A 26,188-nucleotide genomic window follows, 5' to 3' on the forward strand; every position below is an offset into this window, starting at 1 on the left:
TCCAACTGACTATTGTTCATACTTTGAGCCTTGATGGTGGGTTTTGGAAAGCTATTCACCCACAAGCCCAATTCGTTCCTTACCATATGGCACGTGTAGGGAATCGGTGGATAGCAATCAGGAATGGAAATCCTGGCATTCCTTTTCTTCCTGAACATAAAGGGCACTGATGCCAATAGCAGCACCCCAACTGCGAACCTAGCTGAGATCATTTGACAGCACAGACTGGAATTCTCAACTCATTTTGCCCTGTCTCCTTTGATTTCAGTGCCATCCTGTCCTCCCTGAACCTCTCCCTCCATATAAACTTTGCTACCCATATTCACGGTCACCCCCTTAACCTTGCACCTCATATGGACTCTCTACTCCCATGATTTCTATCGTGGACAAGGCCATCTCCAACCATTTCTTTGCCATTGCACTTTCCAGCTTCCAACTGCTAGCCTTTGGCCCTCTATTTGCCGTGATAATTGTGCAGCTGTTGATCTGCTCAACCATTCCTTCACCTTCATCTTTGATGCTCTTGTCCCAATAAAACCTTTAATCTGTGTCATCCTAGTTCTCCCTGGTATGACCTCCAGGTTTACTCCTCAAGTACAAAGGGTGAAGACTTGAGCATATCTGGCACACAACTAATTTAAACATCCATCGCCAGATCTGGCTGGACCACATCAAGCACTATCGCGCCAAGCTCTCCTCTGCCACCACTAGCTACTACTTCAGGGTCATTCCGAGATCAAAGATAACCCCTGTCGTCTTTTCTCCATTACCAACCGTCTCCTTAAACCCCTCTGCACTATTTCCTCAACCGTCACCCCCAACAGCAAGTGCAAGCAGCACATGGGCTTCTTTTTCACTAAAATTGAGACCATCAGTTCAGCTGTCCCTACCGCATACTCCCCTTTCCTCTGCCCTCTCCTATCTCACCTCATGCCCTCTCCAAACTCCTCTTGTTCATGAGAGCCACCTCCTTTTCCTTCGACGCCATTCCCACGAAACTGCTGACCACCTAACTTCCTTTCTTGACTCCTATTGCTAGCTAACATTGTAAATGGTTGCTGCTTCTTGGATACTTCCCCTCTCCATTTCAATGGCTGCCATCACTCTGCTCCTCAAAAAACCCACTCTTGACCTCTCCTTGAAAATGACCTCTCGCTCTCCAACCTCCCTTTCCATTCAAAGTCCTTGAATGTGTTGATGTTTCTGAAATCTGTGAAACTTCCTGTTTGAATCTGGTTTCTGCCCTAGTCACAGCAATAAAATGGCCATACTCAGTCACAAATGACATCCTTTGTGACTGTGACCATGGTGCATTTTCCCTCCTGTCCCTCCTTGACCTCTCTGCGGCCTTTGACACAATCAATCACACCATCATCCTCCAACACCTCTCCTTCATTGCCCAGCTCAGTGATCCTGTCTTGCTTGGTTTCCCTCTTTTTTTTTGTCCAGTTGTAGCCAGAGCATCCTCATCAATGGCTTCTCTTCCCACCCCCATACTGTTACCTCTAATGTCCCCCAAGGATCTATCCCTGGCCCCTACCTCTTCCTCATCAACATGCTGCCACTTTGCAACATCACCCAAAGACATGGGGTCAGGTTCCACATGTGTGCTGATGACACCCAGCTTTTTGTCACTTCCAGACTCTTACTACTCCAATGCTCTATTGGTCAACCTCTCGTCCTGCACACTGCATAAACTTCAGCTCATCCAAAACTCTGCTATCTGTACCCTATCCTGCACCAAGCCTTGCTCACCCTGGCCTACACTGGCTTCCAATGCCCCTAATATTAAATTCTCATCTTTGTGTTTAAATCCATTCAAGGCCTTTCCCTTCCCTATCTCTGTAACCTCCTCAAGCCCTACATGCACCCAGAACTCTGTTCCTCTTGTGCATCCCCCCCCCTTCCTTCACACCACCATTGGTGGCTATACCTTCAACCATCTAGGCCCTGTGCTCTGGAATTTCCTCCCCAAACCTTTCTGCCTCTCCATCTTCCTCTATTCTTTTAAGACCCTTTTTAACGCCACTTCTTTGACCAAGCTTTTGGACACCCCTTCTAATATCCTCTTCTTTGGCTCAGATTCTGCTTGTCTGATTACCCCTCTGAAGCACCTGGGGCCGGTTTTGTACATTTTGGGGCACTATATAAATGCAAGTTGTTGTTGAACCTTTCTGGTGTGCATGGCTCAGCTACTTGGCGAGACATTGGGCAAGGTGTGTGTAGGGATTTCTAATCCGACTTTTTGATTATACATTTGCTGCATAACATTACTGTTTTGTTAGGTTCCCCGAATGGTGGAAGGTTTAGCAAACCATCGTTGTTCTCTGGTGGCAGCTGCAAAGGACCATACCATTGTTTTGACAGAAGATGGATCTGTTTATGCTTTTGGGCTGAACACTTATAATCAGCTGTGTATTGCACCTCCACCAGCCAGCAGTAGCATACCAAGACAGGTATTTATGGGAGATTCTTTGGGGATGCATAACGAAAGGTCAGTGAGGGGTCGGTGTGTTTATAATGAAGCAGTTTTATTTTTAACACCTTTGTGCAAACTGGGAATTGTGTCACCATTAACATTTTTTTGAAAAAGTTTCTAATGATGTGGGATAATGGAAAATATTTTCAGTATATATTTAATGTAGGTAAAAAATTTAAAAAAATTGTAGGAACTTTTCAAATTCTTATTAATTTGTTGAACTTCCAGCTAGAGTTAGGGTTTGCCACATTCCACAGGGTGGGAATTGAATTTTGGGATTTGCTATCTTCCATATCAGAACTTTTTCAAAACCATAACTTTCAAAAGGCAATTGCATACATTCTTGACAAGGGAACGAGCAGGCTATGGGGAACGAGCAGGCTATGGGGAACGAAGAGCCAGAACAGGTGTGGAAAGGCCTCGTTCTGTACTGAAAGATTTTATGATTCTAGGAGAAGAATCACCAAAGAAATGTGTGCTCTTGTGTAACCATTAAGTTAAGCAATGCTCTTTCACTCCGTTATATATGAAGCTTTGTTCTGGAAATACCCATTTTTTTCTGCACCCAGCTTGGCTGTTGTTGTCTTTTAATTGTAAAATTAAATAATACTCTTGTGCACAGTTCTAATTAGTAGAGCTAAAGAGGTATTTGATTACATTTGTTGCAGGTTTAAGTATTTTTATTTAAAATGTTGCTTTTGAAAGATAACCAAATCCAGTATCTTGAAGAATAATGTATGGTTTTATTTTCAAGCTCACTCTCGACCTAATGTTTCCTGAAACTTCTAACTTTCTTAGGGGGAAAAATTCGGTTGGTGTGCGCCTCCCGTTAGCGCCTTAAGAGGGCGCTAATGTGGCGCAAAGCAACTAGCGCCCGTGCACGTGCGCCGCTCACAAAATTGACTAGACATTTTGTGGCGGCGCTAAACACTACCGCCACGATCTCCTGCACCTGCAGATCGTGACGTCAGTCGAACGTGCAACGCCCCGGTAGCGCCCCAGACCGGATATTGAGTGGCGCCCCCTGTCTTACCACCTGCCGCTAACAACGACCGGTTGAGGGGAGCGTTTTGCAGTCAGGAAGGGACTGGGGGAGCGCTATTTAAAGGCGACCGCTTCCTGCCTTTTTTGTCTGTGAAATTTTTTCACCACGCATTCTGAGTGAGAGAGAGAGACTGCAGGAGATATTCAAAGCTGCGTTGAGGAGTTTTGGGTACTGAGCAGCACTTTGCAGGTTCTTTTTTATTTGATCTTCCTTGCATCGATTTAGAAGAGACTATGGGAGCTGCACTCTGAGCTCTTTCCCTGGGTCTTTCCATTGTTCTTTCCAATAGATTTGATGTCTCTCCAGGCCTAGATTCAAGGCTGCAATGAGCAGGGTGTGGATGGAGAGCAAGATCAACCCTCCCCTTTAAGAGCTGGCTGGCGACAGTGTGTCTGTGTTCCATTGCTGACTGACATCACGAGAGCTTCGCCAGCGCTCTGAGTTAGCGCCTCGGTCCTCGCTCCTTGGCCTTTGCACCTTAAGACAGGTGTGTTGTGCCTGATTTAGCGCTCCAATCACCGCCAGGGGCGATAAAAGCCAAGTTTGCAGTCGGAGGCGATAATTAGCACCAGGCGCTAAACTTTGCGCCCGGCCGATAATCGCGCCCCAAACAGGGCGATACTGAATTTCTCCCCCTTAGAACTTAAAAAAATTAAATTTCATAAACAGGCAAATTATGTGAGTAGGCTTTTATGGGAGAGCTTAAATTAGGTTGGAGTAACTACAATCTAGATTTTATTGTAACTGCAATCTAGATTTTATTGTAACTGCAATCTAGATTTTATTGTAACTGCAATTTAGATTTTATATTGATCTCAATGGCACACGCTCTTGACAGCTTGTACCAGTGTAGTGCTTGAGTATGATGTGCCATAGCAGGTAACTTTTTGTAAAACTATGTATGAAACCTGTTTTGGAATAAATACAAAAGGGAACTTTCTGCCCTTTTTTGCTTAATATTTGTGAATTTGTATTTTTTTAAATGTTTGTAAAGGTACAGTCCAAAACCCTTAAAGGAAGAACTGTGATTGGAGTTGCTGTGGGGAGGTTCCACACTGTTTTGTGGACAAGGGAAGCGCTATATACGATGGGTCTGAATGGTGGTCAGCTTGGTAAGATGTAGATGCTGTTTCACATATAATGCTTGCATTAGTGAATGTGTCATGCGAGCTTTGTGTGTCACTAAAAACCTGCATGAAGGTGTGGCACTTTATACACTAATTACTGTATTTAACAAAAAGTTCTTTTCACTTTGCATGTTCCTCCACTTTCTCACTATCAATATCAAGTGCCACCAGTTCCTTTTATAGCCTAAGTTAAATAAACTTCCTATATTTTGCCTCAGCCTTAGATGTGCACACTGTACTGCACGGGTGTGGCATTTTATCTGTGAACACCATTTATCACCTAAGTGAAAAAACATGGGCTGTTTAGTGTATGGATTCGACTAGCTAGTAGCTGCCCTGACTCTCTCACTTCAGACACTTGCAGCAGTTTGAGGGAGGAGATTGTTATTCCAAGCAGGATTTGAACCTGGGTCTGAAAGGTGAAAGGACATTGTGGCACCCCACTATCTTTTACTTCCCTCATCTGTGCCCTTTGTTTTAAAATTTTGTTCTGAATACTTTGTATGTGGGTGACTTACTTAGTTATTGTCATTTTAAGTGTATGCACAAATTACATAATTTTTGAGAGAAATATAGGTGATAAAATCATTTTCTGGTAATTTGTACTGTGCCAAAAGTGGTTAAAAACATTGGCACACTATTCTTGCAAATCTGTCTGTTTTTAAAGTTGCAATGATATTTGCATTCATTGGCTTTCAACTCGACATTTTGGTCTGGCCTTTCAAAGTTTTTAGGACATCAAAGTTTGAGTGTTCTGTTGGCAATTTATTCTGAATGTATGTGAATTCCTTGAATGCCCCTACATGCCAATGTTTACAGTTTGTCTGAATTATTGACTCAGGTTACTTAATGGATCCTAATGGGGAACGATGTGTGCTTGCACCTCGTCAAGTATCAGCTTTGCATCATAAGGACATAGTGATCTCTCTGGCAGCAGCAAGTGATGGAGCCACAGTGTGTGTTACGGAAAGAGGAGATGTTTACCTGTTGACAGACTATCAATGCAAGAAGATTGCTTCCAGGTATATATTCGCCTTTAACCTTTTTTTTAACCAATACACTGGGAGTGTTTCAAAGAATGATAATGGAGAGGCTACAGACCTGAATTTACAAGACTAGTCTCCGTTGACAGGAGCACAGATTGGGGAATCCAATGTGAAGGTCAGCATGTCCAGTTTGTGGTGTTACCCAGTTTTCCAGCCAGTGCTCCTCTGAACTGTTCATACATTGCACAAAGCTCCCCACCAGGACCAGAGTGTCTCGGTTTCGGGCTTTACACTTTATGGATGGCTGCCTTTATCTTTTACTGTGGCTGCATTTTGATTTATAAAACCAGAATACCTCCTCAGATGACACGCTTGTGATATGTCTCTCTCCTCTCCCCCCCCCCCCCCCCCCCGCCCCCCAGTTTTTCTAGAAGGCAACATTTTTGGGGGGATTTAAAGTACTGCTCTGTTTCAGCCCTCCCAAGGATTGTTCCATTTTGAGTAAACCTATTCATACATTTAATTCTCTAGGCTGTTCTGACCAAACACTTCTTACAAGTTATCTATATATATAAAGCGATGCTTCTGTCTGTCCTTCTGTCTGTCATTCTGTCTGTCTGTCTGTCATCATGTGTGCGTCTGGCGGGCTATGCGCTCGAAAGTTACAGGGCGTACCTACGCGTGCGTTACGTCGAAAGAAAGCTTACCTTTCCAAAACGGTCTTAAGCGTATTTACGTTTCGGCCGGGCTAAAATCGCGCCCGCGGTATCCGAAAAACCTTCAACATTCCGCTCATTAGCATCTCATTATCCGCTCATTAGCGACAGAGTGACCTCGAGGTCGACCAATCGTACGGCGGCTTGCTGCCGCGTGCGGCCGGGCCCTCCTACGGTCGAGTGACGGGACGATTGACCAATCCTACGCTTTGGTGACCTGACGGTCGACCAATCGGTGCGTGTGTGGGCGGGCCTTATCGTTCTGAACCGAGGTGAGTAGCCGCCATCTTGCTTCCATTCTTTTTCCTGCTTTCTGCGTCTTTCTTTTCAAATATACATTTCCAGCAAAATAAAATTGAATTTATTAAATTGTTTTAAAATAAATCACTCATTTGTAAATATTTTATCTAACCTGAAGATTCTTTTTCCTACCTTTTCCCTGTTTTTTTCTTCAGCCTGAAAGCCTGGGCCTTTCTTGCCCAGCCAGGCCCGAGCTAGGTAATTGGGCAGGGCTCTGGAAGGCGGGGGGCCGGTGCTCAAAAGATCGGGCCTCCGGCCCTCGGGGGGCCGCGACCCTCGGAGGGGGGGCTCGACCCTCGGGGGGGGGGGGGGAGGGGGGGGCGCGACCCTCGGGGGGGGGGGGGGGGAGCGCCCCCCGCCCTCCCTCCCCCCCCCCCCCGCCCTCTCTTTCCCCCCCCGCCCTCTCTTTCCCCCCCCGCCCTCTCTTTCCCCCCCCGCCCTCTCTTTCCCCCCCGCCCTCTCTTTCCCCCCCCGCCCTCTCTTTCCCCCCCCGCCCTCTCTTTCCCCCCCCGCCCTCTCTTTCCCCCCCCGCCCTCTCTTTCCCCCCCCGCCCTCTCTTTCCCCCCCCGCCCTCTCTTTCCCCCCCCGCCCTCTCTTTCCCCCCCCGCCCTCTCTTTCCCCCCCCGCCCTCTCTTTCCCCCCCCGCCCTCTCTTTCCCCCCCCGCCCTCTCTTTCCCCCCCCGCCCTCTCTTTCCCCCCCCGCCCTCTCTTTCCCCCCCCGCCCTCTCTTTCCCCCCCCGCCCTCTCTTTCCCCCCCCGCCCTCTCTTTCCCCCCCCGCCCTCTCTTTCCCCCCCCGCCCTCTCTTTCCCCCCCCGCCCTCTCTTTCCCCCCCCGCCCTCTCTTTCCCCCCCCGCCCTCTCTTTCCCCCCCCGCCCTCTCTTTCCCCCCCGCCCTCTCTTTCCCCCCCGCCCTCTCTTTCCCCCCCGCCCTCTCTTTCCCCCCCGCCCTCTCTTTCCCCCCCCGCCCTCTCTTTCCCCCCCCGCCCTCTCTTTCCCCCCCCGCCCTCTCTTTCCCCCCCCGCCCTCTCTTTCCCCCCCCGCCCTCTCTTTCCCCCCCCGCCCTCTCTTTCCCCCCCCGCCCTCTCTTTCCCCCCCCGCCCTCTCTTTCCCCCCCCGCCCTCTCTTTCCCCCCCCGCCCTCTCTTTCCCCCCCCGCCCTCTCTTTCCCCCCCCGCCCTCTCTTTCCCCCCCCGCCCTCTCTTTCCCCCCCCGCCCTCTCTTTCCCCCCCCGCCCTCTCTTTCCCCCCCCGCCCTCTCTTCCCCCCCCCCGCCCTCTCTTCCCCCCCCGCCCTCTCTTCCCCCCCCGCCCTCTCTTCCCCCCCCGCCCTCTCTTCCCCCCCCGCCCTCTCTTCCCCCCCCGCCCTCTCTTTCCCCCCCCGCCCTCTCTTTCCCCCCCCGCCCTCTCTTTCCCCCCCCCGCCCTCTCTTTCCCCCCCCCGCCCTCTCTTTCCCCCCCCCGCCCTCTCTTTCCCCCCCCGCCCTCTCTTTCCCCCCCCGCCCTCTCTTTCCCCCCCCCGCCCTCTCTTTCCCCCCCCGCCCTCTCTTTCCCCCCCCCGCCCTCTCTTTCCCCCCCCGCCCTCTCTTTCCCCCCCCGCCCTCTCTTTCCCCCCCCGCCCTCTCTTTCCCCCCCCGCCCTCTCTTTCCCCCCCCGCCCTCTCTTTCCCCCCCCGCCCTCTCTTTCCCCCCCCGCCCTCTCTTTCCCCCCCCGCCCTCTCTTTCCCCCCCCGCCCTCTCTTTCCCCCCCCGCCCTCTCTTTCCCCCCCCGCCCTCTCTTTCCCCCCCCGCCCTCTCTTTCCCCCCCCGCCCTCTCTTTCCCCCCCCGCCCTCTCTTTCCCCCCCCGCCCTCTCTTTCCCCCCCCGCCCTCTCTTTCCCCCCCCGCCCTCTCTTTCCCCCCCCGCCCTCTCTTTCCCCCCCCGCCCTCTCTTTCCCCCCCCGCCCTCTCTTTCCCCCCCCGCCCTCTCTTTCCCCCCCCGCCCTCTCTTTCCCCCCCCGCCCTCTCTTTCCCCCCCCGCCCTCTCTTTCCCCCCCCGCCCTCTCTTTCCCCCCCCGCCCTCTCTTTCCCCCCCCGCCCTCTCTTTCCCCCCCCGCCCTCTCTTTCCCCCCCGCCCTCTCTTTCCCCCCCCGCCCTCTCTTCCCCCCCCGCCCTCTCTTTCCCCCCCCGCCCTCTCTTTCCCCCCCCGCCCTCTCTTTCCCCCCCCGCCCTCTCTTTCCCCCCCCGCCCTCTCTTTCCCCCCCCGCCCTCTCTTTCCCCCCCGCCCTCTCTTTCCCCCCCCGCCCTCTCTTTCCCCCCCCGCCCTCTCTTTCCCCCCCCGCCCTCTCTTTCCCCCCCCGCCCTCTCTTTCCCCCCCCGCCCTCTCTTTCCCCCCCCGCCCTCTCTTTCCCCCCCCGCCCTCTCTTTCCCCCCCCGCCCTCTCTTTCCCCCCCCGCCCTCTCTTTCCCCCCCCGCCCTCTCTTTCCCCCCCCGCCCTCTCTTTCCCCCCCCGCCCTCTCTTTCCCCCCCCGCCCTCTCTTTCCCCCCCCGCCCTCTCTTTCCCCCCCCGCCCTCTCTTTCCCCCCCCGCCCTCTCTTTCCCCCCCCGCCCTCTCTTTCCCCCCCCGCCCTCTCTTTCCCCCCCCGCCCTCTCTTTCCCCCCCCGCCCTCTCTTTCCCCCCCCGCCCTCTCTTTCCCCCCCCGCCCTCTCTTTCCCCCCCCGCCCTCTCTTTCCCCCCCCGCCCTCTCTTTCCCCCCCCGCCCTCTCTTTCCCCCCCCGCCCTCTCTTTCCCCCCCCGCCCTCTCTTTCCCCCCCCGCCCTCTCTTTCCCCCCCCGCCCTCTCTTTCCCCCCCCGCCCTCTCTTTCCCCCCCCGCCCTCTCTTTCCCCCCCCGCCCTCTCTTTCCCCCCCCGCCCTCTCTCTCTTCCAACAACAAAATGCCCTCGAAAAAGCCTCGGCACCGCCGGGCACTCCAGCTGGTACAGGTATATTAGGAGAAATACAGGCTGGTGAAATATTCTTTTCTTATTGAAAAAAGACCCATAGTAAGCACTGTCGTACTGCATATTTATTATTCCAGTTGTAATAATGAGAATAATAGTGAACTTGTTACTGTCAATATTTAGACAATTGGTGAACCAGTTAAATGTACTCTGCTGTTTTTGCCACCATACTATAAAAGGGATGTACAAGCATTGGAGAAAGTAGAGAGAAGAGGAACAGCAGTGATTTCAAGTGTAGGTGATATGACCTAGGAGGAAATGTTAAATAATTTCAATCTGTACTGTCTAGAGAGAAAACAGTGAGTCCTCACTGAAGTATATAAAATATTAAATGGGTTAGAGAATAAATCCAGAATATGACTAAGACAAACTAGTGGGCCTAGAAGTTGTTAAATTTATTTTTCACTAACTTAGACTTAAGCCGGATATTGGGGGGAAAAAAGGTCTACGCATAAATGATGATAAATGTCTGGAATTACCTATCTGGGTAGTAAAGGCACAAACTTTAGGAGCATTCAAGATACATTTGGTCTGGTAGTGTGGGAGAGTTATGGAGCTAGATGGATGGCCTTGTAATGTTCTTGACTTCGCTTGGATGTTCGTATATTGCTAACCTTTTCTGTGTATGTGTAATAATTATCTTTCTAGGAGGTGCTGAATTTAATTGTTTTCTTGGATTCGTGCAGGCAGTTAAACTTGAAGAAAGTTCTTGTTACTGGTGGACACCTGGATCATAAAGTTGACCCTCAGGTACTTAACGAGGGAGGAGGTGAAAAAGTTTGCATACTGATCCTGGATGAAGCAGGCAGGGTAAGTGGAGATATGTGTGGTTTTTTCCCTCCTCTCTGTCTCCTAATATTATGAAATGGCATGGTGACACATCACACACAGGTTTGATCTGGGATTTTTAGCTATATTTTGTGGTGTTGCTAAATGGAGGTTAGTTGCCTCACAGGGATTGGAAAATTTGGAGTCCCTACTGAGCTGCTCTGCCTAAAGATGATACGGGCAGTCATCTGGGAGTAAATGGCTTCTCTTATTCTTTCAGCTGTAGGAAGTATCTTCTGGTGGGTGGGGAAGGGTATATTTAGAAAAATAAATCACCTTGCACCCCCTCCTTATTCAGCTTTATACTCTTATTTTAAAATAGTCACGTATTACAGGCCAGTGAGCCTAACATCAGTGGTAGGGAAATTATTGGAAAAAATTCTGAGGGATAGAATTGGTCTCCACTTGGAGAGGCAGGGATTAATTAGGGATAGCCAGCATGGCTTTGTCAAGGGAAGATCATGTTTGACCAATTTGATTGAATTTTTCGAGGGGGTGACCAGGTGTGTGGATGAGGGTAGTGCAGTGGATGTGGTTTACATGGATTTCAGTAAGGCTTTTGATAAAGTCCCACATAGGAGACTGGTCAGGAAGGTAAGAGCCCATGGGATCCAGGGTGCCTCGGCACATTGGATCCAAAACTGGCTTAGTGGCAGAAGGCAGAGGGTGATGGTGGAAGGTTGTTTTTGTGACTGGAAGCCTGTGTCCAGTGGGGTACCGCAGGGATCGGTGCTGGGTCCCTTGTTGTTTGTGGTCTACATTAATGATTTGGATGTGAATGTAAAAGTTATGATCAGTAAGTTCGCAGATGACACGAAAATTGGTGGGGTGGTAAATAGCAAGGCGGGACGCCTCAGGCTACAGGACGATATAGATGGGTTGGTCAGATGGGTGGAACAGTGGCAACTGGAATTTAACCCTGAAAAGTGTGAGGTGATGCATTTTGGACGGACTAACAAGGCAAGGGAACACACAATGAATGGTAAGACCCTAGGAAAGACAGAGGATCAGAGGGACCTTGGTGTGCATGTACATAGATCCCTGAAGGCAGCAGAACAGGTGGATAAGGTGGTTAAAAAGGCATATGGGATACTTGCCTTCATTAGCCGAGGCATAGAATATAAGAGCAGGGAGGTTATGATGGAGCTGTACAAAACGCTGGTAAGGCCACAACTGGAGTACTGTGTGCAGTTCTGGTCGCCACACTATAGGAAGGATGTGATTGCTTTGGAGAGGGTGCAGAGGAGATTCACCAGGATGTTACCTGGGCTGGAGCGCTTCAGCTATGAAGAAAGACTGGACAGGCTGGGGTTGTTTCCCTTGGAGCAGAGAAGGCTGAGGGGGGACCTGATTGAGGTATACAAAATTATGAGGGGCATAGATAGGGTAGATAGAAAGGAACTTTTCCCCTTAGTAGAGGGGTCAATAACAAGGGGGCGTAGTCTCAAGGTAAGGGACAGGAGGCTTAGAGGGGATTTGAGGAAGAACTTTTTCACCCAGAGGGTGGTTGGAATCTGGAACTCACTGCCTGAAAGGGTGGTAGAGGCAGGAACCCTCACAACATTCAAGAAGCATTTGGATGAGCACTTGAAATGCCATAGCATACAAGGCTACGGACCAAATGCTGGAAAATGGGATTAGATTAGATAGGGCTTGATGGCCGGCGTGGATGCGATGGGCCGAAGGGCCTCTTTCTGTGCTGTATAACTCTATGACTCTATTTGCCTCATATTTGGGAGGATTTGCTGTGTTGCCATACTGTTTTATAAGTTCAATATCGGGCAAGTTGAGTGACATTTTAAAGCTGTTTTTCAGTGTTGAGGTGTTACTGGTTTGTTGTAAAAGCCAACTGCAGCACTAATGGGAAGAATATCAGCCACCCTTACCCAGTCGGATCTACAAATAACTCCAATCCCAAACTACATGATTGACTCTTGATGTCATTTGAAGTAAACTAGCAAGCCATTCAGTTATACAAACAATTGCTCTCCCACCATCTTGGGGTAACTAGTGATGGGCAATAAATGTAGTCTTGCCAGGGTCATCCACAGAAGAACAAAACAACGAGTTGCTCAACCTCCCCCCTACTCCTCAAAAGAGGTGATACTGAATCAGTGCTATAATTATAGTTTGATGTACTGATTATTGTAAAAGGGCAAAGATGTGTGAAATATTCAAAATACTTTTAGCACTGGTACCAAGAACAGTCAGCCACTACTCAACATGATGAGCTTGGCGTGACGTTTTCTTAAAAATATTTCACTTTTTTTGTATTTACAAAATTGTTTGCATGTTCTGAATTCTTCACGTTACAATAATGCAACTTGAAGGAAATAAACTACCATGTGTATATGGTTTTGCGACTGTTTGGAAAAATGTACTGAGAACTAACAAACTCAAGGTGATAGCAGAGTCCTCTCATTGGCTCAAGGTCTCCCTTTTCTAAATAAGATCAATTAGAAGCACCACTTGGAGACAGAAGTAGAAAGTAGTGCCATGTGGCATCTACTATTGGTTATAGTGCACATGAGATCCTTAAATATTCATAGATGAGTCCTGATTAGTGGTTACTGACCAGTCATTTGCAATGAATAAAACAAAATATGGAAACACAAAAATCTCACATTTTGTCAACTAAGCATTCTCTTTCAATACTTTTACAGTTTAGGATTAGAATTTCAAGTCATTCAGCATTTGCAAAATTGATACAAAGGAGCTTTTATTTCAAGTTTCAGTCTTTGAAATTTCTCCAGCTGCTGTACATGTGTGAATGAAGTGTACAGTGTAATGGATGCCATCTAGTGGCCTTAGTATAGATGAACATTTTAACCACTAAAATGGCAGCAGTTCGTTTTTTGAAACGTGTGACATTGTGGTAATATTACAAACAAAAATGATTTGTTTTTCTCAAACTCTAGACAGAGTGGTAGGATGTGGGTTGTTGCCCAGGGTTCATTCTCCATCTGTTGAGTTCTTGCTGTTGGCCATGATTTCTGGGGCAGTGGTAAGTGGAGGTTAGACACAGGTTTTGTCAGAAATTGGAGAATTGCTGATCATGTTCAATTCCTTGTGGTTGTTGTGATAGCAGAGTTTCATCATGCCACAAACCGGAACATTTTTGTTGTATATAATTTTGGAATTTAAATCAACTTCACTTAGATGAGTTATTTTGCCTTGGTGTTGGGAGAAATTGTCTTAGTGCCAGGGGGGAAAAACAGTAAACAAAACTCTCTGGTGGTAGCCACATTTCTAGTGAGAGCCGTCTGGCTTAGCCAGTCTTATGTAAATGCATTGTTGCTGTAAGTTTCATCAAAAAGTGCAATAGCAAAATACTGCGGATGCCGATGTCACGCTGGCAGTTAGCAATGAAAAGATATACGATGCCGATCTCTTTTTCCGTTGCCTTCATCTCCGTGCCCACTTCTTTGGCCAGGAGTTTTCCCCCCGCTCTCCCGCTATTAGAATTCTCGTTCTACTTGGACCCCTCCCTCTGGCCTCTTACCCTCTCTTTTCATTGCTAACTGCTGGCGTGACATCGGCCATCTCAATTTCTCTGCTCCCCTCACTCACTCCAACCTACCTCCCTCTGAACATGCAGCACTCTGTTTTCTCATATCCAACCCTGACATTGTCATTAAACCTGCTGACAAGGGTGGTGCTGTTGTTGTTTGGCGAACCGACCGTTGCCGTGCAGAGGCTGAACGCCAACTCTCTGACACCGCCTCTTGCCTCCCCCTGGTCCATGACCCCACTACCAAACATCAAGCCATCGTTTCCAAGACTGTCACTGACCTCATCTTCTCTGGAGATCTTCCCTCCATGACTGTGAACCTCAATCCCCCAACCCTGTACAGCCCGCTTCTACCTCCTTCCCAAGATCCACAAACAGGGCTTCCCTAGTAGACCCATTGTTTCAGCCTGTTCTTGCCCCACGGAACTGATTTCTTCCTATCTCGACTCTTTTTTCTCCCCTTGTCCAGTCTCTTCCCACCTACATTTGCGACTCTTCCGACGCCCTCCGCCACTTTAACAGTTTCCAATTTCCTGGCCCCAACCATCTCCTTTTCACTATGGATGTCCAATCCCTCTACACCTCCATCCCCCACCAGGATGGCCTGAGGGCACTCCGCTTCTTCCTTGAACAGAGGCCCAACCAATCCCCATCCACCACCACCCTCCTCCGCCTGGCTGAACTTTTTCTCACATTGAACTCCACTCATTTCATCCAAATTAAAGGTGTTGCTATGGCAACCCGCATGGGCCCTAGCTATGCCTGCCTTTTCGTGGTATATGTGGAACATTCTTTGTTCCAGTCTTACTCGGGTCCCCTCCCTCTCCTTTTTCCGGTACATTGATGACTGTATTGGTGCCGTTTCCTGCTCTCGCCCTGAACTAGAAAATTTCATTCACTTTGCTTCCAATTTCCACCCTTCCCTCACCTTCACATGGTCCATCTCCGACTCTTCCCTTCCCTTCCTCGACCTCTCTGTCTCCATTTCTGGGGATAAGCTATCGACCAACATCCACTATAATTCCACTGACTCCCACAGCTACCTGGACTACACTTCCTCCCACCCCGTTTCCTGTATGGACTCTATTCTGTTCTCCCAGTTTCTCTGTCTCCGCCACATCTGTTCTGACGATGCCACCTTCCATACTAGTGCTTCTGATCTGGCTTCCTTTTTCCTTAACCGAGGATTCCCCTCTACCGTGATTGACGTGGCCCTCGACCATGTGCGTTCCATTGCCCACACTTCTGCTCTCACCCCTTCCCCTCCCTCCCAGAACCACGATATGGTTCCCCTTGTCCTCGCCTTTCACCCCACCAGCCTCTGCATTCAGAGGATCATCCTTTGCCATTTCTGCCACCTCCAGCATGATCCCTCCACCAAACACATCTTCCCCTCCCCTCCTCTCAGCATTCCGAAGGGACCGCTCCCTCCGCAACACCCTAGTCCACTCCTCAATCACCCCCAACAGTCCCTTCCCTCCCCACGGTACCTTCCCGTGCAAGCGCAGGAGATGCAATACCTGCCCTTTTACTTCCCCCTCTTCCCACTGTCCAGGGCCCCAAACACCCCTTCCAACTGAAACAGCGATTTACTTGTACTTCTTGCAATTTAGTATACTGTATTCGCTGCTCACGATGTGATCTCCTCTACATTGGGGAGACCAAACGCAGATTGGGTGACCGCTTTGCGGAACACCTCCATTCAGTCTGTAAGGGTGACCCTGAACTTCCGGTCGCCTGTCACTTTAATTCTCCACTCCACTCCCACTCTGACCTGTCTGTCCTCGGCCTCTTACACTATTCCAATGAAGCTCAATGTAAGCTCGAGGAACAGCACCTCATCTTTCGATTAGGCACTTTACAGCCTTCTGGACTTGACACTGAGTTGAACAATTTCAGACTGTAACCCCTACCCCTATTTTTTCAGGCGGCCTCTGTTGATGATTCTGCCGTCCCCATGGCAACATTTAACCACTCCTGCCTTCCACCCTATCACACACTGTCCCTTTTGTTCTTTCCCCGTCCCTCTTTCCCTGCCTGTGCACCTGCTTAAAATACGTTACATCTCTAACTTTTTCCAGTTCTGACGAAGGATCACAGCCCTGAAACGTTAACTCTGTTTCTCGCTCCATGGATGCTGCCTGACCTGCTGAGTGTTTCCAGCATTTTCTGTTGTTATTTCATCAAAAAGTACTTTGTTTTTAAAATGCTACTGCATGTGAGTTTGTAGACCTGGAAAGAAATGTGTCTCTAATGGCTGAACTATGAAAGGCCTTTTCTTTCAAGTTTTGTTTAGCCTGAATGTATGTTGTGGATGCCATCTAGTGGCCTTAGCATAGATGAACATTTTAACCACTAAAACAGGAGTTGATTTTTAAAACATTAGTATTACATCACCACATAAACGAGAATACTTTCACTAGATGTAATATCTCCAAGTTTGCAGATGACACAAAGCTGGGTGGGCGTGTGTGCTGTGAGGAGGATGCAGAGAAACTCCAGTATGATTTGGACAGGTTGGGTGATTGGGCAGATGCATGGCAAATGCAGTATAATGTGGATAAATGCGAGGTTATCCACTTCGGTGGCAAAAACAGGAAAACAGATTATAATCTGAACGGCAATAGATTGGGAAAAGGGGAAGTGCAATGAGACCTGGGTGTCCTTATGCACCAGTCGCTGAAGGTAAGCATGCAGGTGCAGCAGGCGGTTAAGAAGGCAAATGGTATGTTGGCCTTCGTAGTGAGAGGATTCGAGTACAGGAGCAAGGATGTCTTGCTGCAGTTGTACAGGGCCTTGGTGAGACCATACCTTGAGCATTGTGTGCAGTTTTGTTCGCCTTATCTGAGGAAGGATGTTCTTGCCATGGAGGGAGTGCAGCGAAGATTCACCAGACTGATACCTGGGATGGCAGGAATGACATATGAGGAGAGATTGGATCGATTCGGCTTATACTCGCTGGCGTTTAGAAGAATGAGAGGGGATCTGATTGAAACTTATAAAATTCTAACAGGACTAGACAGACTAGATGCAGGAAGGATGTACCCGATGGCGGGGGAGTCCAGAACCAGGGGTCACAGTCTAAGGATAAGCGGTAAGCCATTTAGGACTGAGATGAGGAGGAATTTCTTCACCCAGAGAGTGGTGAACCTGTGGAATTCTCTACCGCAGAAGGCAGTTGAGGCCAACTTATTAAATATACTCAAGAAGGAGTTAGATATATTTCTTAAGGCTAAAGGGATATGGGGAGAAAGCAGGGACAGGGTACTGAATTTGGATGATCAGCCATGATCTCATTAAATGGTGGAACAGGCTTGAGGGGCCGAATGGCCTACTCCTGCTCCTATCTTCTATGTTTCACTTAAAACCTCTACAGTACAGAATGGTAGGATGTGGTTTGATGGCCAGGGCATCTCGCAAGCAAAGGTACATCAGCAATTCAATTAAAATATGCTGAAAAGAACTAAGATTTTTAAACAGTATCATTATTGTGCAAGTCAAATATTTTGCCACTAATTACTTGCTGTGTAATTTCTGCTATCATGTAATTATCTCGTATGTAAATAACAACAGCTTGCATTTATAGAGCGTTTTTAATGTAGTAAAACATTCCAAGGTCCTTCACTGGAATGACCAGGGTGGGAGACAGTAAGGGATTTACTGGGGACAAGGGCATCAAAGCTGGAGATGAGGGAGTGATTGAGCAGATCAGTGGCTGCAGAAGTATAGTGGTGAATGGATAGCCAAAGACTAGACAGTTGGGACTTTGAAAGTGCTGTTGTAAGTGACTTGTGGGAAAGTCTTTTCCAGTGGAAGACTCTGGAGAAAGTGGGGTTGGAAGGGGGATGTAATTGCTGATAGATACAAGGAAGGGATCAGAGATGGCCTTGTCTGTGATTGAGACTATGGGAATATAGAGGCTACGTGTGATTGTTGATCTGTTGGCAGAGTCTGAGGGGTAGATTTTCCCGAACCTGTCGGGAAGAAGGCGGGACTTCCTCTTTCGGGTTTTTGACCCGCCTACTTCGACGTCCGGCAAATCCGCGCGATTTTCCCTTGATTGACCTTGTTGAGCCCGCCCCGCAGGCTCAGCAGGCCAATTAAGGGCCACCTGGCAACAGGTGACATCACAGACTGAAATTTCATCTGTCAAGAGTTCTTGACAGATGAAATATCAGCGTTTGACAGCTGTTTGAAGCTGTGAAACACTGACAGTCTGAGTTCTACCACGAGTCATTCTGCACAGACTCAGTTAGAACTCTTACCGGCACTCAAAGCTGAAGGCTGTCACTTTTCACAGATCGCAGCCGTTCAGCTTTCAGTTCCGGCTGAGTGATGCGCTCCCGATGGCTACAGGAAGAAAGGCTGTGAAGGTAAGTACAGGTAAGTAAAAGTTCTTTACACACTTTAGACACACCAAACACACTTACCTTTACACTCATGCACCCATCACTCACCTGAGCGCCAACATTGCGACCCCTCCAACTCCTTCAACCTGACGGCCTGCCTGCTCTAACCTGGCGTGGTTTGGAGCCGTCGGGGAAACCCACACGAAACCCCTCAAAATAGGGATTAGGCTAAAAACTGCCTGTTAACTACCTGTTAACAGGCAATTAATTGGCACTAATCCCTTCCCGCCTGGTTTCGGCGGGTCCCAGGGCGGGGCGGGTACCCGCCGCCCCTGAAACTTACATGGGGCGGGGTTTTGGGCGGGATGGTGTCGGGACCCCCAAATTCGGGATTCCCCCCCCCCCCCCCCCCCCCCCGACACGCCTGAAACCCCGCCTGACGGCTCCACGAAAATCTAGCCCTGAGAGTTCAGTGGTGGGAGGAGTGAGTGGGATGGGAAGGAAGTTGGCAAGATTACCCCCCAGCGGGCACGCTGGGCGAGAAAATTGGCGAGAGTGTAGATAAAAGGAGGCAGCAACGAGTGCCTTGATAGCCCTTTGGAGAATGCAGAGAGTGGCACCGAGGGAAGCTGTGGGCTTATTCAAGTAGAAATCAAGCCTGGAACGGTGGCAGGAGAGTAGGAAGGTTGAGGAATAAAGAAGGGTTGGGGTAGGGATTTGGGGTGGGAAAGTACCAGAGAGAGGAGAAACGAAAGGAGGCATAACTGGGTAACCGGAAGACAAGGACATAGGAGAGCAGGGCCCAAGAGGGGTAAAGAATAGAGAAAGAAAAAGGGAGATAGAAGTAATGGTCTCTGGTCTGCAGCAGCAGCCAAATGGACACAGGGAAACTCCGATTACATGGGCATGTCAGAAATTAGGATTGCTATGTTATTGTTGTAAACAGACAAGCCAGAAGACCAACCCTGCTTCAATGGGCAGTGTAGCAGGGCGTGTCGGGACCATCACCAGGTCCACTTTAGAATGAGGTATCAAGTTGCTAAAGCTACAACACAGGGTTGCTTGCATGCTAAACACCAAAAGCAGCAGGTTGTAGACAGATGAAGTCCCATGACCAACTGATCAGAGCAAAATTACATAGCCCTATCATATGTAGCTGAGAATTCTAGTGGACAATTAGGCAACTAATGGGGGGAGGAGGAGGCTCCATCAACATTCCCATCCTCGACCATGGTGGAACCCAGCACACAAGTTCAAGAGTCAAGACTGAAGTATTTACAAGTGAGGATGAACATCGACTTGATGCAGATTTTATGGAAAAATGAGATGCAGGAAAGTTCTTTCAAATCATGAAAATCAGAAATATTGGCAATATTTTATTTAAATAGAGACAAAGACAGGCTACTTTCACCGTGACATTGCCTGTTTCCTCAACTACCTCAAGCCCTTCAGTTCTTATCGATGCCTTTGTCACTTCCAGAGTGGACCATTCCAATGCTCTCCCATTCTCCACGCTCTAAACTTTAACTCACTCTGCTGTTTGAATCCTATTCCACACCAAGTCCTGCCCATCCATCACCTCTGTCCTTGCTGGCCTACATTAGCTCTCGGTGCTCCAGTGCCTCTGATTTTAAAATGTTCACCCTTACATTTAAATCCCTTCATGACTTTGCCCTTCTCTACCTCTGTAAACTCCTCCAGCTCGATTACTCCCTCTCCTCCCCCCCCCCCCCCCCCCCCCTCCGCATCCGCTCCAAACTCGCCACCTGAACACTCTATTTCTCTGACTGGCTTCTTGTATATCCCCTCACCATGGGCGGTCATGCCTTTAGCTGCCTAGGCCCCATGCTTTGGAATGCTAAGGGACTGTGAGGAATAAAACTGTACACTTAGCAACTCATCAATTATAGGCAAATGGACAGGAGCACAGGCCAACTACTGAGCTGAGCTCTCTGCAGCAGAAGTGAGGCTAGCTAGCTGTCAGCCAGAAGTTAATAGTCGTGCTCGAAATACACTAAATATTGCAACAGTAATAATGAGGGAAACTTTATATTAAAGAGTGCTCGGCATGTAATGCATTATAGTTAGTGGATCAAACTAATTGTTGAATGTTTTATTTCTTGGAGCACTTTTCCTTTCAGATGAAGTTGGAAGTCAAGGTTTATCTGTTGGTAAAGCTATAGGGGTAAGGAAGCTCTTGTGAATAAAATATAATTTAGTGTGCTTTTGCACTATATTGTTGGCGGGAAGCAGTTTCCGCCACATGGAGTACAACTCCACTGCAGTGTCACTCATGACTGCACTGTTTACGTTACAAATATAACTGCTGGAAGAGTTACTCTCTCTATGTGTGTCACTATGCATGTGCAGAACTCTCTCCTGGGCAGATGAATCAGAGCTTCAGCTAGATGAGCAATGTGACCAGGGTACTAAGTCGCTGGAACCAACTTTGCAGCTACTGGTCTGAGATTGATTTTGATTGGCATACAATACCTAACTGCTTTATCATGGGCAGTTTTTCTGATCATATTAAGCTCATGATGGTTGTCAAGTCCTGGAGAAATGCATATTTTTCTCCCTTGTCAGATTAGATGCCTTTTGGCAGACATGTTTGTAGGTATAAAAGAAAGTGATCTGCATCAAGAGTCCTTGTGTGTGGTTTTAGCTAGAGTATATGACTAATTGAGGAATCAAAGATAGGGTGCTTCACTGGAAAAATCAAATTTCAGTGCGATAACAAGGGCAATTAACTGGGCAGAAAACTTATCAAACAGGACAACTGATCGGCAATGCAAAATCATCGAACATACGATGGATAGGTTACAAAATAAATACGCCTCTGTAAGGTGAAAATGAGGTGCCTCAGAGGAGAGAGTTCTTAGATAAGTAGATTAAAATTAAACATGTATTTATCCACAAATTCCATCCTCTGTGGTACCTCATATTATAAAACTAGACTATCATGAGGATTGTAGAAAGAATAATTAATGGCGAATGAAAAGGGTTAAAACGGAATTTTAAAAGTTAATGGATAATGTAAAAGGAAATAGTAAGATCTTTTATAAGCATGTAAAAGAATAGTTAGAGAGCATAGGACTGCTCAGGAATGAAGAAAAAAGGATTATGGTATGGTAGAGATATGAAGAAGGGTTGGAAATGGTGTACCCCAGGGGTTAGCACTGGGTCAATTGTAAAAGTCAATAGGAGTATATAGGTTTGCAAAATAGGTAGACATGTGGCCAATACACTTTAATGTGGGGAAGTGTGAGATAATGGCCTGGAAATTGCGGTCGGAGGTTTGTCACGGGCGAACGCCTCCCAACCACAAGAAAACGCCGCACTTATCTGCTGCTTCCGGACCTTTGAAAACTTACGCTCCTGGGCCTGCAGGCATACGCCTGCGTAAAGACCCATGGATCACGTGGGCCAGGCCAACCAATGACAAAGGGGGACTTCTATTATGCTTATTGGGATTCCATTTACGTACGGAATCCCCATTAGCATAATAGAAATCACCTAATAAATAAAATTTCACACCACTGAAATAAAAATAAATCATCACAGGTCCAAAATTAATTGAATTATCCCTTAATTAAACATTTAAAATAAAAATTTAATTTTTTGAAAAATAAATTTAAACATTTTTAAAGGGACAAAAATAGCCTAAACTAATTTTAAATGTAAGTGAATGTTTAAATAATTAAAAAAAAAATTATTTTTAACATTTATTAAACCCTAATTCTGGTAAAAGAAGGCCTTACACCTGCTTTTACTAGGTGTAAGGGTTTGGTGGGTATTTGCTGGGCAGTAGTTGGGCAAATAGCCCAACTGTGCGCCAGCGAATGTCAATTTCCAGCGCATGTGTACGATCTGTCAAGCAGAAACTTGACAGATTGCGGGTTCCGGGTTTTCTCACATGCGCATCACATGCGGAGACCTGGAACTTACAGGGCACCTCCGCGCTGTCATAGGCCCTGTAAAATTCGGGCCAATACATTTTGAGAGAAAAACGAATGGTATAGAGTCAACAGAAAGAGGAAGGACGTGGACAAACAAAGGAATTCAAATACACAATTCTCTGAATGTGTGAATGCAGGTAGGTAAAAGAGACCATATACGAGATATATACTTGAAAAGGAAAAAAATGCAGGGCTATGGGGAAAAGAGCAGGGGAGTGGGGCTAATTGCATAGCTCTTTCAAAGAGTTGGCACAGGCATGATGGGCCAAATGGCCTCCTTCTGTGCTGTATGATTCTATTAGACTTTGGGTTTTATAAATAAGAGCATAAGAATACAAGAATAAAGAAGTAGTAAATTTTTACAATGCAATGGTTAGGCCACAGTTACAGTTAACAATTTGGGGTGACCCATTATGGAAAGGTCATAAAGCCATAGAGCATACAATGTAGATTTACCAGGATAGGAAGTGAAAGAAGAAGGAAAGAGCTTTTCAAAAAAAGTATTCATTCTAGGGGTTTCAGCAAGGCTGGAATTTATTACCCATCCCTAGTTGCCCGTGAGAATGTAGTGCTGGGCCTTCTTGAATTGCTGCAGTCAGAGTGGTGAAGGTATCCATCACAGTGACAATGAAGGAAGGGGCAGTATTTGTCCAAGTCAGGGTGGTGTGGGACTTGGAGGTGATGGTGTTTTCGTGGACTTGCTGCCATTGTCCTCCTAGGTGTTGGAGGTTGAGAGTTTGGGAATTGCTATTGGAAAAGCCCTAGGCAACTTGCTGCAGTGCATCCTGTACATAATACACACTGTAGCCATGGTACACCGGTGATGGGGGGAGTAGATGTTTAAGCTAGTGGGTGGGGTGCCGATCAATCAAACTGCTTTGGCCTGGATGGTGTTGAGCTTCTTTGAGTGTTGCTGTAGCTGCACCCATCCAGGGAAGTGGAGAGTATTTCATCAAAATCCTGACGTGCTTTGTAGGTGGTGGAGAGGCTTTGGAGAGTCAGGAAGTGAGCCACTCACCACAGAGTACCCAGCCTCTGACCTCCTCTAGTAGCTATGGCATTTATGTGTATAGTCAATGGTGACCCCCCAGAATGGAGGGAAGGTCATTGAAGCAGCTGAAGATATTGGGACTATTTGCACTGGAGCAGAGAATGCCTTGCCATAGGGAGTGGTTGAGGCAGAGGCGATTACATCTTTAAGGGAGAATTGGATACATGTTTGAAACAGGTATAGGGCTCCCTCTCCCTCTAGAGAGAGAGAACGGCAATAGGATTCATTTTTTAATGCTGTAGCCAGTGTTCCCTTTAAGCTGCATGGCCAGCGCTCCAGGGAACCCACACAGCTGGCTTTTCAAAACAAAACGGGTATTTTGAATGGCCATGCGGTGCCAAAACTAAAGGGGGAACACTGGCTGTAGCAGAGGATAGGCAGAGCCAAGCTAGGCCATATGGCTTGCTTCTGTGTTGTAAACATTTATGATTCTTGTCAGTTAAGTAATCATGCAGAAAATGGAATGGGGAACTTTATTTTCAGCACCCTTTTAGATGCTAGAAATCCTGACCTTTTTCTCTGACTTTTATCAAGGGAGTGGATTTTTGAAGGTGGGAGCTCTCTACCTATTCACTTTTTTTCCCATCCTAGTACTTAAGGAAAATGGGTTTCCCTCAGTTTCTGCAGTCTCTGTCTATTCATGGGCTCTGTTAAAGACTCTTTCTCTTTCCTCCCCTGCCATATTGTGGATAATAGGCTGACTAGAAGCAAAAAAAAAGTTGGATTTTGAAGAGTCAAGGTCATGGATCTTAAGTGTTGCATAAATATCCTGACCAGAAGTATCAAGTGCCCATTTCATGTTTTTTTTACTGTTGTCATTTTGCTCATTGTCTTTGGGTGTTCAGAAATTGATTTTGCTTAGTAGAAACATGCTCCATTTATTTTATTTATAGGCAGTTATTTAATTCAACTTCCCTCTTTTTTTTCCCCTATCAGGTGTTTTGTTGGAGGTCTTCAAGCTGCTTCATTAAACAATGTCGTTGGGCTTATGGCCGACAGGTCTTCATGTCAGACATTGCTCTGAGCAAGAATGAAATGATTTTTGTAACACAAGATGGAGATGGGTTTACGGGGCACTGGGCTGGAGCAGAAAAAAAGAATTTGGAAAAGAAAGGTGAAAATTTCAGTCTTGTTGCACTTAGTCATAGAGGCACAGAAGGAGGCCATTCGGCCCATCGAGTCCGTGCCAGCTCTCTGTAGAGCAATCCAGTCAGTCCCTTTGCCCCACTCTATCCCCGTAGCCCTGCAAGTTTATTTCCCCTCAAGTGCCTATCCAGTCTCCCCTTGAAAACATTGAGTGTTTCCGCTTCCACCACTTCCATCGGCAGTGAATTCCAGGTCGTCGCCACTCGCTGTGTAAAAAAGTTTTTCCTCATTTCTCCCCCCCACCCCCCTGTATCTCTTGCCCAAAACCTTAAATCTGTGTCCCCTAGTCCTTGTACCATCAACTAGTGGGAACAGCCTTTCCCTGTCTAGCCTATCCAAACCCGTCATAATCTTGTACACCTCTATCAAATTACCCCTCAACTGCCTTTGCTCTAATGAAAACAAATCCAGCTTCTCCAACCTGTCCTTGTAGCAAGATCTCCCGTCCCCGGAACCATTCTGGTAAATCTCCTCTGCACCCTCTCAAGGGCCTTCACATCCTTCCTAAAGTGTGGTGACCAGAACTGGACACACTACTCCAGTTGTGGCCTAACCAGTGCTTTATAAAGGTTCAGCATAACTTCTCTACTTTTGTACTCAATACCTCTAGTTATGAAGCCCAAGATTCCATATGCTTTATTAACCACCCTCTCAATATGTCCTGCCACCTTCGGGGACCTATGCACATTAACTCCCAATTCCCTCTTTCCCTGCACACTCTTTAAAACTGTGCCATTAAGTGTATATTGCTTCTGCCAAAATGCATCACCTCACACTTCTCTGTATTAAATTCCATCTGCTCATTCTGCTAGCCTTTCTATGTCCTGTTGCAGTCGATTGATATCATCATCAGTGTTTGCCACACCTCCAAGTTTGGTGTCATCGGCAAATTTAGAAATTCTACTCTGTATTCCAATATCCAGGTCATCTATATATATCAAAAAAAGCAGTGGTCCCAGCACTGACCCCTGGGGAACACCACTGCCCACCATCCTCCAGTCTGAAAAACAGCCATTTACTACAACTTGCTGTTTTCTGTCCTTGAGCCAATTCCTTATCCAAGCTGCCACTGACCCACCTATTCCATGAGCCTCAATTTTGTTAACCAGCCTTCTATGTGGTACTTTGTCAAACTTTGTTGGAATTAATTTGTATGAATGGATTAAAATTAATGTCACAGTAAAAATTAGTTGAGAAATGTGTCTATCTAGTTTATTAAAGTTTGAGTGCTTCATAAATTCATTTGATTAAGATATTTTGTGTAATTGGTAATCACTAAGCATATGTGATCTCAATTCTGCCTGAAAAAGTTAAATATAAATACTTCAACCTGCTACCTATGCCATCTTTTCTGACCTTTTCCCCCCCTCCCTAAAACTAAACACCTCTCTTCTATCCCTTGGCATTTGAATGTGAGGATTTAAAAACTAGATTTTAATTTTCTGAAAAAAGGCTGAATCAGCCCATCAAAAGACCAAAGATGGAAAATTCACTTGAGACAGATTTTCCTCTTTGGTGCCTGGATGCAAGAACTTGGCAGGCATAAATACTTATCGTAGATCCAAGCACAAGCTGCTCATGATTTTCCATCCATTAATTTTAATGGCCAGATTATCGTGCACACTTTACTTGAATTTGTAGTAAGCGCTTGCACCCCGCTGGGCTCTTGCACCTGAGTTCTAAAGAGGAAAATCTGCCTTGATGTGACCAGGTATATCTT

The 26,188-nt window shown here is 47.4% G+C and overlaps 1 protein-coding gene across 2 annotated transcripts in view; it reads left to right on the forward strand.

The window, feature by feature from the left end:
- ibtk (inhibitor of Bruton agammaglobulinemia tyrosine kinase) overlaps positions 1-26,188 on the forward strand; it is a 157,158-nt gene that overhangs the window by 60,480 nt on the left and 70,490 nt on the right. For both annotated transcript variants that reach the window (XM_085997672.1, XM_085997673.1), the window contains 5 exons: positions 2,286-2,456; positions 4,519-4,636; positions 5,493-5,673; positions 10,311-10,434; positions 24,259-24,436. In XM_085997672.1, the coding sequence (XP_085853798.1) occupies positions 2,286-2,456; positions 4,519-4,636; positions 5,493-5,673; positions 10,311-10,434; positions 24,259-24,436 (772 nt within the window). The remainder of the gene's footprint in view (positions 1-2,285; positions 2,457-4,518; positions 4,637-5,492; positions 5,674-10,310; positions 10,435-24,258; positions 24,437-26,188) is intronic.

The sequence above is a fragment of the Somniosus microcephalus genome, chromosome 9, assembly GCF_052327205.1.
Source record: "Somniosus microcephalus isolate GS21.2 chromosome 9, FLI_Smic_1.0, whole genome shotgun sequence".
Lineage (NCBI taxonomy): Eukaryota > Metazoa > Chordata > Chondrichthyes > Squaliformes > Somniosidae > Somniosus > Somniosus microcephalus.